The sequence below is a fragment of the Gymnogyps californianus genome, chromosome Z (genome assembly GCF_018139145.2).
Source record: "Gymnogyps californianus isolate 813 chromosome Z, ASM1813914v2, whole genome shotgun sequence".
NCBI lineage: Eukaryota > Metazoa > Chordata > Aves > Accipitriformes > Cathartidae > Gymnogyps > Gymnogyps californianus.
In genome coordinates, this window is record NC_059500.1 from 38,867,001 (window position 1) to 38,880,261 (window position 13,261).

General features: G+C 41.1%; 1 protein-coding gene across 1 annotated transcript; it reads left to right on the forward strand.

Moving 5' to 3' along the window:
* The first annotated feature begins 430 nt into the window (after window positions 1–430).
* On the forward strand, window positions 431–1,974 carry LOC127027860 (protein FAM240B-like). The gene is made up of 2 exons (XM_050913737.1): window positions 431–570; window positions 1,896–1,974. Exons 1-2 carry the CDS (start codon window positions 431–433, stop codon window positions 1,972–1,974), a joined length of 219 nt encoding a protein of 72 aa, XP_050769694.1.
* The last annotated feature ends 11,287 nt before the right edge of the window (window positions 1,975–13,261 follow it).

Below are 13,261 nucleotides of genomic sequence, written 5' to 3' on the forward strand. Positions count from 1 at the left end.
CAATGGTCACTTTATCATTTTAAAGCCGTGAAAACAGTGAGGAAAAATCCCACTAGATCTGGCAGTTTTTGTATTTCCTTTCCATTTATGAGTACAGTAAAAGGTATATTAATCATTAAGCTAGAGAATACAACAGAACTGTCCTGCATTGTGAGCTTAAAGGTCACAGGCAGATGGAGGTGAGAGATATTTGAAGTGAACAAGTAAGAATTCAAATCACTGCAGACAGCACATCCTCAAGTGTCAGAGCTAGGAATGAAAAGCTTAAATAGTGAGTCATGCCCACTGTTATCCTGATCCTACAAAAAAAAGACTGTGTAACCCTAACGCTGGGAAAATCCAGAACAGCGAGAGTGTGCTTTAGCCGTGAAAACAGATGAGGAACCAATAACTTGTCATATGGTTGTTTCAAATTTCTCCTTTAGAGAAAATGAATAGCCAATACATACGTCATGAAGTGCGGGGATGCGAAACTAGTGACCTGAGGAACTTCTGGGAAAAGACTATTGAACAACAAACTCGGTATCTGCAAATTGAAAAAGAACGTCAGCGAAGAAGTGCTCTGACAAAGTGGGTAGTTTGCATCTGGAAAGGTTATTTGAGTTTGTGTTGTAATTCTTTTTTAAAGAAAAGTGATACCTATTATTTAAGTCATGCAATGAAAGCTGAAAGTATTTTTCTTAGATTTTTAGAAAATAATAAAGCTTTCCCAGATTGGCATGCTAATGCCAACGTGTCTAAGCTATGGCTTCACAGGATAAGAGAATAATTCACTCTTGTTCTGTAAATGGGTCCAAAGTGTGGAACTTTACGAAGTTATCAGGACAACATCTAGCAGTGCAGGCTTGTCTTGAACATCAAGGCTTATATTCACAGCAGAGCTAGCACAGATGTGTACCTGGCCCACCTTGTTTCTCTGTGGCCTTGTTTTCACAAGAATATAGTTTGAATTAATTAAGATGGCTTAATTTGCATAAGGTAAATCCATAATAAAGCAGACGGTCCAAGTGTACTAACTGACCAAGGCAACCATCATCCATAGCCATATTTACCTCAATCAGTCATATTTACCTTAACCAGCCACAATAAGAAAGACCAGTCTGCGGCAACATCAGTACAGTTTTACTTCACATGAAGTCTCCATAAGTTGAAGGCACATGCAAAGATGGCTATTTTGGCTTGAGATCATTTGATAAGAAAGCATTTTTTCAAAATCTCCTTCATACCTCTCTTTGGATTGCTGCTTGAAAAAGTAAGAGCAAGAATGGCCTTGCCTTAATCACCCTGGATGAAGGAACACTGGAATTAGTCTCTAGCATGTTTATCCATTTGTAATTAACCTAATTTCAACATCTCAACTGCTCAGCTGTGAAATTCTTGTCTTTTCTGTTTGAGGCAGTCTTTCCGTGGTACCTAGACACTACCAAAAAGAAAACAAAATGTCATCTATCACCTAAAGCTGTCTGCTATGGGTCTAACAGAAGTTTCAACATGCACAGTGTTTCCAAGCCAAATAGTGCTCAGGAGCCTCTATGCAGTACTTTTTTTAATGCATTTCTGAGGAGGAGGGGGACTGGGGAAATGTTGGGTGATGCTACCCAGCAGGTGGCAGCAGGCAATCTCCAGTGGAGATGACAAGTCACTCCGGCACACAGAGGCACTTGAGAGAGGGCACACTGGGGATGAAGATGAACCACAAAGCTCAGGTGAGCCCTCATCGAGATTTAAGAGCGAGTCCTGAAGTGCCATCCACCAAAGCACTCTAAAGGGGCAGGACAGTTTGCATGTCAACTGGGAAAAAGCACCAAAGGATAGCACTGGTGGGAAACATGAAGAGTATAAATCTGTTCCCTGTAAAAATATGGGGACAAGCTGATCCATGTTTCTGTCCTTAGGCTCAGAAATGAATGGATGGAGAGGCTGGAAAAACGGATAAAGATGTTGAGGACCCAACCTGAAGACCCATCTAGCTGAAGATCCAACACTCATTGCATCTTTGGGGGAAGAAGATAGTTGTTTTGTAGGAAAGCATGATGGTGTGATGCAAAAGCTTAAGTCAATTTTACTTTGTGGCTTAAATGAGCTATAATTAATTAGCTGTCATTGTTAGAAGTTTCATATGTGAAATGTCTATTGCTGCTTTGAAGATTATGCATCCATCCCTTCATTTGATAAATGGAGATTGAAGTCTTCAAGACTAATAAATCATGGTTCACTGAGCTGTAGATGCCTGGAAAAAGAGTTTATTTACACAGTTAGTACTCAGCAAAAGCATTTCCTTGACATTTTAGGTTTCTGTATAGACTGATTGCAATCTAAAGAAGTTACTTTCTTTCAAAATTCTTTAATGAATAGTTGAGATTTTTTTTTTTTTTAACACAGCAGAGCCCAACTCAGACTAAGGAAGAAGGGACATGCACAAACAATGCCACCACATCCCAGATCACTAGTGGAGCCAAACTTGGTGGGAGTTACAGATCATAGCTTCTATATTAAAAGTCTGTGAAGCTATTAATATGTATCCTGAGAAGTAGGCTCTGTGAGACACCAACAAGAGTTGCTTAATTAGTTAGCCTACATTAGCTAACTTGGGACACTATATCAGCAAAGACAAAACAACTTGAGTTTTGAGGCTGCATCTGGTACCTGACCTGGCTTGTCTAGAGTTGGACTGATATCTCTGTTTCAGAGAGCAGCTTGATGCATTTTCACAGCTGTCTGTGATCATGAGTGATGAACACCCTTTTTCCTCTAACACTTTTTCCCTCTAAGACCCGGTATATATTCCTTAACAACCAGTACTTTCAGAAACATGGCAGGTTTCCTCTCCCACATTTGCCATTAGTCAAAAATGTTTCTCGTTCCCTTCCTAATGCTTCATTAGGAAATGTGGCATTTCCTCCAACAGTACCAAAGCATTTCAATAGGCTGGTGTAATAAAATTGCTTCCTTTTAAGGGTGACTACTTTGTTGCCACCAGAATATTTGGGGTAATGTACTGCAAAATGTGTCGTCTTGAGCATGCTAAAAATCTCTTCCCTAAATTGCTTAAGCTTTTAGTCCCTTTTTATAAGACTGTTTCACTACTTCTCTGGTAATTCATATTGTTTCAGAGTAAAGAACATTTGAATTGCTAGTGGGGCAAGAGGAGAACAGCTGAAGGGTTTGGGGTTTTAAAATATTTAGAACATCTCTTCTTTTTAAAGCAAAACAAAAATTTGAAATGCTATTTTTTCTCTCTCTATCCATCACCTTTTAAATTCACTTTTGTGTGTCCCAAGGTCAAACCAAACCTATTATGGGAATTTAAACATGTAAATAATGTTTGGGAAGCCTAAGAAATCCATGAAAGCATGAAAAAAAGCTGAGCTTGGAACATGTACTCAGAAATCAAGACATCAGCAGGTATGTCACCAAACTTGAGAGTAGAGTTTGCCTGCCAGCGGAAAAAAGCTGCTAAACTTGTGTTCTTCAGTTGAGTCTTTTTCTTAAGCAATTTTTAAAGTAACATCAACTGGGAATATGCAGGAAAGCAGTATTATTACAATATAGCTGTACTTTAACAAACAATCACCAGGTAAACATACAACTTAATATTGGGCTTTAGTAAAAATTAGATTTCTTTGAAAATGCCAGTTCACATATTTCCGTTCTCCCATCACCTGTCTGTGACTTGTGCTTACTGAAGCTCTAGCTGAACTCCATCGTGAAACAGCATTGATTTTTATACCATTTTGGCTGAAATTAGAGCTTGAACTGAGCTAAGAGGAACATTTTGCATCCCCACATTCATTGTGTAAGTGACTGCACAAGGTGCAAAACAGAGGGAATCAGAGTTGGCATATTTTAAAAATGAAAGAGGTACCCCTGGAATAAGCTTTTCTTTGCATCTCACATAGCTGAGATCCTTCTTCTCTTCTCATAAAGTAAGTCAGAATGAGGAAAATCCATGGAGAGCCAGGAAAAGACATGCCAGGAAGTGACTCCCATCTGAGTCCCTCTTTGCACGTCTTGTATGGTTATGTCACATAAGAATGCTTTGGAATAGGTCCCTATCAAGCTAGGACACCCTAAAATCATCTCTTTAAAATGATAAAAAGGAACTTCTTTTTTACAGACTGCATCTATTCCAGCCCAAGGCAAAGAGGAGTTCTGAAAACATATTTCCAGAATTAAGCCACTTTTCTTCTGAGCTTTGCAATTGCAGCTCGAGTGTCTAGATGAATTATTTCAGACTCAGGTTCCACAGCATTAGACTCAGGACTTTGGACCACGTAATCTTTATTTATCCAAGTGCTAGCAATGTGTTTTGATACAAACGCCACCACTTCTGCAGGAGTACTCTACCTAGGAGTTTTGTAAATTACCACCAAAAAAAGAATACATATCCAGAGAAATAAATAGAATCTGGAGTCAATCAGCAAAAATAAAGAAGTGTGATAGCATTAAAATTCAAATCTAACTGTCAAGAAACAATCTTAATCAGAAGCTGGAGCAGACTCCAAGATGAAAATGGTTCCAGCAATTTGAAAACACAAAAATATAGAACTTTAATTTACCTTGAAGGTCATAAGAGAAATTAAAAGGAGGGGGGGGAAAAGTAAACTGCAATTTCTGTGGGACTCAGAAATGAGCCATAATATTATAAAAAGGAGTAGAGAAACCTGACTGTAGAGGTGGAAAAGTCATCAGCTAAAAACTGATAAAATCAGCTGGGTTTTATAAAATCATTATGGTTAGAGAGGATGCTTAGATGCTCTTCAGACTATTTTTCACCAATATGCAGTTTCAGAGGAGTGCAGTATTCAGTTAAACAGGTTAAACTTAATAACTCAAATGTTTATAAAATAGCTCCTTGAAGAAACACTTCATTTCGCTTGATTTTTTCTATCCATATTTTCATATTGCTTTTGAGTGTAACAGCAAGAGATTTTGAGTTTTGCCAATCTAATTTTATTAGCTTTGTAATTAAAATGTGGTAGATACTTGCTTATCTTCCTAGCTTTCATTATTTTACCATTCCTTTGCTTCATCCTGACACTGAATATCAAGAAAATGCATGTCACTTTCTCATTACAAATGCATGCTACAGAACTTTCTGAAAAAGCTTGTAACAGTGACAAAAATCAAATGTGGTAAAGTTTTACCATCCTCCGAAGCAAACACTAAAAAATCTGGACCCAAGTCCTTTTAAGTAATATTTATGGGAAGTACGCTGCATGTTAGCACAAGAGTGACAGATACTCCATTTTAGCCGTATTAATGATCCTTCTAGTGTATGGATAAGGGCTGACAGCTGTGAAGAATGATTCTGTCAGTAACTTAACAGACTTCTTAGCAGTTTAGCCCAAACTGAGACAGCTTAAATACAGTTCTTTGCTCAGTAGTCCTTCCTGACCAATGTCCTTCCCTAACCAAGGAGCTCCTCTCTGGAGCTCTCTGATTAAGGAGCAAATAAGCATAACTCAGCAACTATGGCCAGGTTTTGAATTTGAACAACTGATGCAAGTCAGTCAAAAGGCAAGATGTCTTTCTGGTAAGATGGTAGAGACAAATCACGGAGATGGTTCAGCTATGCCTGGCTGAAGCTCCCCAGCCCTGCCACAGCAGAGTTTCTGCAGTGAAGCCTGTCCTGCAGCCCAGTGCGGGATCACCCAGCAGACTGTCTTCAGTGTGACACCCAAAGGTCATATGTTCCCTACTGCGCAACTGCTTCATGTTCGTGCAGCTACACCTCTTTGGGCTTCTGGACACATTCACTGAAGAGGAGACTGATCTATTGGGCAATTCTGAGGTGCTTGAAGTTGTCAGCAGTGAAACAAAGCCACCACAGAATACCAAGTTCACCTACCATATTCTGTGTTTAGTGTAACATTAAGTACAGATGAGTTATTTTGCACTCTAGAAAAGCCTACAGGCTACCTCCAAGATTTTGATCCCATGATACCCAAGCAATGTGAGAGATAATCCCAGCCACACAGAGCTCACTGTGTAAACAGGACAGAAACAGTGGAGGGGGAGTGGAAAGATAGGCTGGAGCCAGCGATCAGGGAAGAGCCATGGTACCTGGGTCGGGTACGAAGTCAAGGTCCAATTGCTCCACACGGATAATGTGATCCACGTACACAGTAGCCAGTGCTCCAGCTGGAACTGAAATCCATAGACAGTTTCTTCTAATAAACAGGCCTGAAAAATAAAAACATCCTGAACCAATCCATGAAAGGTGCCATAGCTGTGGCAAAATACACCACAAGGCGAGGGAATCACTACTCACGTAACTGGATTCTCACCATAAAAGTTTGAGGAAAATGAAGAGTCAGATGCCAGTGGGATGCCAGATTCATTAAGAGAACTGGGAGATTATTGAGTCTGGAGAAGCAGGATACATATCTTTGGGGAAGGAAGTTAAAGAAGATGAAGAAGCAGTAATGTCTTAAACGGAAAGGGTTTTGAAGACATTCAGCTGAAGGCCTAGCATTGATTACAGGTTTTACTGTTTTGAACTCATCTTCTCACCTTTCTGTGTTACACATGGAGCCTCTCCCAGACATCACTGCTGGTGTTAGCTCAGCCACATGCACATTAACCACACATGATCTGCAGCAACTGCTCATTGGAAGTTACATTAGAGATAGATCTGGACCCTAAGTCATGGTGTTGTGTGAGCCTTTCTATACTCAGATAAGATATTTCCCCATGCTAAGAGCTGCAGCCACCCTCTTCTTGCATAAAGAGGACTCAGTTTGGGTCATACTGACTTACATCCTACAAGCAGGACTAGTAAAAGAGTCCTGAAGTTTCAAGGTTGATGAGGAATGCTCATATCCATTACAAAGTATATCAAAATATAGATAGCTCTTTGAATGGCCTCTGAATTTACAGGTCTGAATTTATCCCTCTTAGGATGAGAATCCCATTCTGAGAGTGGCCTTGTGGGTCAGGACAATCCTCAGTATCAATACAGACTGGAGGATGAATGGATTGAGAGCACCCCTGTGGAGAAGGATTTGGGGATACTGAGGGATGGAAAATTGGACATAAGCCAGCAATGTGCACTTGCAGTCCATAAAGCCAACCGTATCCTGGGCTGCATCAAAAGAAGCGTGGCCAGCAGGGCGAGGGAGGTGATTCTCCTCCTCTACTCCACTCTCATGAGACCCCACCTGGAGTACTGCATCCAGATCTGGGGTCCCCAGTACAAGAAAGACATGGACTTGTTAGAGCGGGTCCAGAGGAGAGCCATGAAAATTATCAGAGGGCTGGAACACCTCTCCTATGGAGAGAGGCTGAAAGATTTAGCGTTGTTCAGCTTGCAGAAGAGAAGACTCCAGGGAGATCTTATTGCAGCTTTTCAATATATAAAGGGGGCTTACGAGAAAGACAGAGGGAGACTTTCCACCAGGGCCTGTAGTGACAGGACAAGGGGTAACAGTTTTAAATTGAAAGAGGGTAGATTTAGATTGGACGTGAGGAGGAAATTTTTTTTTATGATGGTGGTGATACACTGGAACAGGTTTCGCAGAGGAGTTGTGGATGACCCATCCTTGGAAGTGTTCAAGGTCAGGTTAGATGGGTCTTTGTGCAACCTGATCTAGTGAAAGATGTCCCTGCCCATAGCAAGGGGGTTGGACTAGGTGATTTTTAAAGGTCCCTTCCAACCCAAACCATTCAGTAATTCTATGATTCTGTGATTTTCTGATTCTGTAGTTGGAGCAAGGACAGCGCAGTGCCTACAGTAAGAAAGGAAAATCAAACCAGAGTGCCCAAAGGCATGTTCTGTCTGAGAGCCTCCAGAGAACACAGCTATGATACACCCAGCTCACAGCTTTTTAGGTTGATGCCTTACATTTGCAGGGCACTTCTCTGTTGGCAACCTGCTGTCTGTAGCTACTGGTAGCTGTTTGGAGAGTTAGCCCGGTACAGGGACAGTTTATAAAGTGCTGTCACAGAGTACCCTACGTACGTCTCTTAACTTACTCTTCCACTAACACAATCTACTTTTTTCTAATGAGTAAATATGATATCCTCAACCTATCCTACACTTCTACAATCCATCCTACTTTTAGGATACATATTACTAATGCAAGCACCCGCAGAGCATTCCTCACAAAGAAAAAACTCCCTCAGCTTTTCATCCTCCTCTGCAACCATTTTCTTATTAGTGAGCACAGTGTGCAAGATCTTGGTTGCAGCTGCTTTAAAAGCACTGAACCTCTCCCAGAGGCTTGGTTTTATTCCCACCTCGCTCCTTGCACATACTCCTTTTTATAATCTCACCACTCTTCCGTCCCAGAGGATTCAGTGCAGTAGCCCTGGTGTCAGAAGTCACTGGCGAAGTTTACTCTGAGATTTGAGTGCTTTGTATTTGTAACCCTTTGACCCTTCTCTGCTTTGGGAAGGAGAAAGAACAAATCCACCAAGCAGTCTAATAGCAACCTGACAACATTCACTGCAGAAAACAGAGCTGGTTTTGAATTGTAAAACTGGTGGAGAATTTTCAGGCACTGACTGCTTTAAAATGCACATACTACCTCTAAAACCAGGGAATAGTCACCAAGTGTTTAAATAGTTTTTCTTCTCCTTATCCTAGGATGAGAGTTTAATACCAAATTCTAGCCCAGAACAAATTTTTATGAACAAGTAAAGTCTTTTGAAACTAGGGGATTATAATAGAAATGCTGACACAACCTTGCCCATGTACAGGAAAGAACAGTGCCAGTATAATTATTGAATACAACCTATAATCTTCATGGTGCTCTAAGTCAAAAGGAAAATGAGAGGCTTTGCATAATGCTGAAAATCTATGAGGGCTTTGATGTTGCTCTAATCCTACACTACCTAATAGTTCATTTCATGTCCAAGCAATGTGAATGAAACTTCATGTGGCATTTAAGATTATTGTAATTAGAAAGGTGAGAGCAGAAACCAACTGGAAAAAAAAAATTGTTCTCTGTTTGACTTGATTTATCCAGATTAAATACTGTTGTCAGAATATCTAAGCAGTGTTTCATGATTTAGGTCATGTTTTAAGGGGAAGGTATAGGAAATTATCAGGTAGTCTATTGAAAAAGAAAAGCAAACAGAAATCAGCTCATATAATCCTTGTATTGTTTGCAGGTTATTAACAGGCAATATTACATTGAAGGCCAAATCCTGGGATAGCCTTTTTACCCACAGAGAGCAGCTTCAAAGCTGAGGATCAGCTGTACCAAAAGCAAGAGTCAGTGGGACTCTGGGTTGCTGAATGGTCCCGTGAACGACATCAGCTGCCACCCCAAAAGGAGCTCTGCAAATGGTTCCTCAGTGGTTACTAGGGCTACACACATATAGATTTGCATACCGAAATGACACCAGAAGCCCTAGGCACCCTTATTTGGCCCTCATCATATAACACAGCCCAAAAGCAGTCATGCTAATAAGAACCAGTGAGTCAGAAATACCAAGGCTTTTTTTAGAGCCCTTGGGGACGTACTGACCTGTGGGAATACAGAGACCCTATAGCCCAGCTGATGTACAGTGTAAAGAAGAGCAGCTGAGCTCAAGAGAGGAGCTCTGCAGCACAGCCCAGATCCTCAACACACAAGAAAGCCTGCTTGCTCCATGCCCATCTCTCAGCCCTCACATCTTTTGGGTACTGCAGGATTCTCAAGGAGAGCTTTGCTCTGATCCTTAATGTTTCACTCTACTGAATGGAAATCTTGGAGGGCCAGGAGACTGGCCTTTTCCTGAAGATTCCTCAACACAAGCTCACAGGGTGATCCATGGTCTGCAATTTAACAAATAAGTGAACAGACAAACACTAGCGGCTCATAGCCCCACTCCTAGACATGAGCTGTGCCCTCCCCTCTAGCCTCCCCACCTCCCTCCTTGTGCTTGTAGAGCTGCTGGGGAGGCTGCGCAGTGAAGCAAGTCAGAGAATCCATCCAGCTGAAATAAACAGATACGCACATATTTTTGCTTGGGTGGTTTTTGGCAAGATCTGCTCCCTGATCTTATTCTCTCCCTGCTCACGTAGTTGTACAGGAGATAGAGGGGTGCCAGCAGCATGGCTGATGGAGAGCAGAGCTGCGCAGCGCACCACTCATCCTGGCTATTTGACAGACTCCATTCTGCCCATGTCCAAGCTATTTAACATGCTACCTCCCCAGTCTGTTTGAATGCAAAAGCATTTCATTAATAACTGCTCTAAATCGTTAAAAAAAAAAAATCTAAGCCACCAAACAGTAACATATACCTAAAATTTAGATAGTGATTTTTATTAATAGGTCTCAGAGCATTTAAAGATGAGACTTATTACCTCATTCTTTCACTGACAGGGAAAATAAGGCAGGGAACTGGGTTTTTTTAGGGCACATAACTGGCCAGTGCTGGAGCTTGGTTATGATGCCAGCTCTGCACACCAGTCCAGCCCCCTATCTGCCAGGAAACACTGCCTGTTTGCCATACACAATCAAAATGCATCTAAACTGGCCAAAATATTGCAAACTTTTAGTGTGTATGGCTTTGGCTCATTCATAAATTACATGTCCTAGTACTATGATTTACTCCATTCATTGTTTTCCAGAAAACAATACTCTCTATCATAATCACACAAATAGCAAACCTGTCCCCGACAAGTTCTTCAATTCGCTTTAAAGCCATGTTTCATTCCCATGTTTAGGGGAGAAACACCCTTTTTCCATTGTTGTTTTGCAGTCTAACCCCTCCAGAATATTTGGGCAAAGCAACTAAAAAAGAAAAATCCAGCATGTATACAACATGGAGTTTAACAATCCTTTATAGAAATTGATCCAGGCTGAATTTTTTTAACACTGTCTATGGAGCTGCTTGCACAGAAGCTCTTAGTTTTGGGCATCTTCTGCACAAAGCATTTATTCATCCAGCATATGTTAACATTAAAATGGATTATTCAAGAAAGTGGCCATCTCAGGTCAGAGACTATTATATTGAACCAAATAATCCTTCTTTACACATAAGTTATGAACACCACAAATTACTTTTATGATTATGATGACTTTGATCTCTTCTTTTATAATTTCATTCAGCTCAAGAGCAAATACTCACAGTACAAATGACCTGAAACAGACTTTGCTTTACATGAACAGAGTGGCTTTCAGGAGCAAAAGATTGCCTCCTAGTGTAATATAGATGTAATGTTTCTCTACTTTTATACCCCGGGAAGAATGAGACAACACATAGCTGAGCTGGAATAATGATTTAGCTAAGGTCCTACTAGTTTTTCTTTCAGAATATCAAATGTTAAAACTCAACTTAGTTTCTTATTTAATTTGATCTTTTTCTTCCAAAGACTCAGGAGACCCAGCATGCTGAACCAAAAAGACCAGGTTAAGGCATGTGAGATCAAAACACAGCAGCTGCATAGCTCTAAAGGACCTATTTCCAAAACCTCTGTCATTTTAGCCTAAATGTTCCCCCACATGCCCACAGCTCTGCTACTGGACTGCCCAGAGCTGCCCCAGCCTGAACCATTAGGCACTTCACTCATGCCTCACTCAGGCATGAAAATAGGCAAGGCAGCAAACAAGGCCTCTGACAGGGCCAGTGTGGTTGGCATATTTCTCACATGTACCAAGAAGAGCGTCTCTCCTGGCGAACATAGCAGAGACAGAATACCAGCTTGTACAGAAGGGATACGGAACAAATGGACAAAGAAAATCATTTCCATTTCATTAGCTGAGGTACTCTGCCTAGCAGTTAGGGCATGTTCCCAGCAAGGAGGAGATACAGATTCTCCTCAGCCCCAGCAAATTCCTGACTCCATCTCTGTGAAAAAAACTCAACTGTTTTATGGTATTTGAACTCAGTTGTGAAAAAACAAATCCACTGACATGAAGCTGAGCATGTGTATAAATAAGCAATACATGAAAGGAAACCAGCTTTCCTGAACCTCTAAGTTGTATACAAAATCTTCGCATCAGTATATATATACCAGGAAGCTGATGGAAGAGGACCTCCAGGATCTCCCACAAGTCTCACAGCTTCATTTTGAAATGGGACACGGCAGCCTTACATCCCTGACAGGCAAGAAGCCACCCTACCCATCTTCCCTTCCAAGCACAACCCAGCTGATGGTGATACGACAAAAGCCCAAACAGAAGCTCAAGCTATTTCAGAGGTACAGACTGAGATCACAAACTATTAGAATTAACAATTCATGACTGTAGTGTTTCAGGTTTCAGAGGCCATTTTCCTCACTTTCATTTTATCCCGTCTTCTTAAAAGCTGTCAGCTCACTTATAACAGCTGATTTTCATTAATGGGTAAACAGCAACTTTTAATCAAATAATGAATGTACTACTCCCCATGATAGTTTAGTAATAAGGAAGGTGATACAGTATAATGTTCTGACATAATCTGCCTCCTTAGAAGACTCTAATCCCCATTAATTGCCATGTTAAACATGACTCAGAACTCACTCTAGGAGGCAATTAGTAAAGCACACCACAAACGAATGACTAGAAGCCTCCTAGTATTGCAATCCAAATTACACCACCCCCAGCTGTCAGTCTCTCAGAGAGGATCTGCTACACCTCCATCCAGTTTCTGATGTATGTTGAAGAGGAACTGGCTAAACTGAACATGATCCTGATTAGTGCAAAAGCAAGACAGAGAAGAGTAATTGTAGCTCATTCATGCATTTCAGTCTTTGAGCCTGTTACACTGTTTCTGTGGAAGGCAATGAATGTCACTCTTTCTGCAAGTCTCTGCACAGTTGTCTCCCTCCTGGACTCCAAGGCATTTCCCTAGTTCAGTTTTAGCAGGCAACTACTCTGCTCTTCTCACCAAATTACAGTCCCTCTCTTCCGATCTTCATCAGGGGTCACCGACACACTCCCATTTTCCAGCAGGTCTTTGAACTATGACCTTCCGAATTTGGGAGGAAAATCAGGCACCAGTAACTTCGCTGAACTCCTTATCAAGGTCAAGTTCACCCTGCCTCAGTCTTTTGGTGGTTATCAGGGTTCTCTCTCCTTTGTGCTTCTGAATGTTTCTACTGTGTGGGGACAGCATGATGATTTACAAATCTGTTTGATACCAAGACAGTGTCACTAAGGCCACATCTCCATGGCAATATTACATTAGTCTACTTTCCTCACTTGCAGGAAAGAATAGAATGGTTAAGCATAGCAGCATCCACCACTTCTTATCTTACCACACCTGGTAAATCCTTTGCCTCTTTGCAGTTCTACCTTTGTTCGTATTAACTGGTTTGTACTACGGGCAGATGTCTCAGGATGGG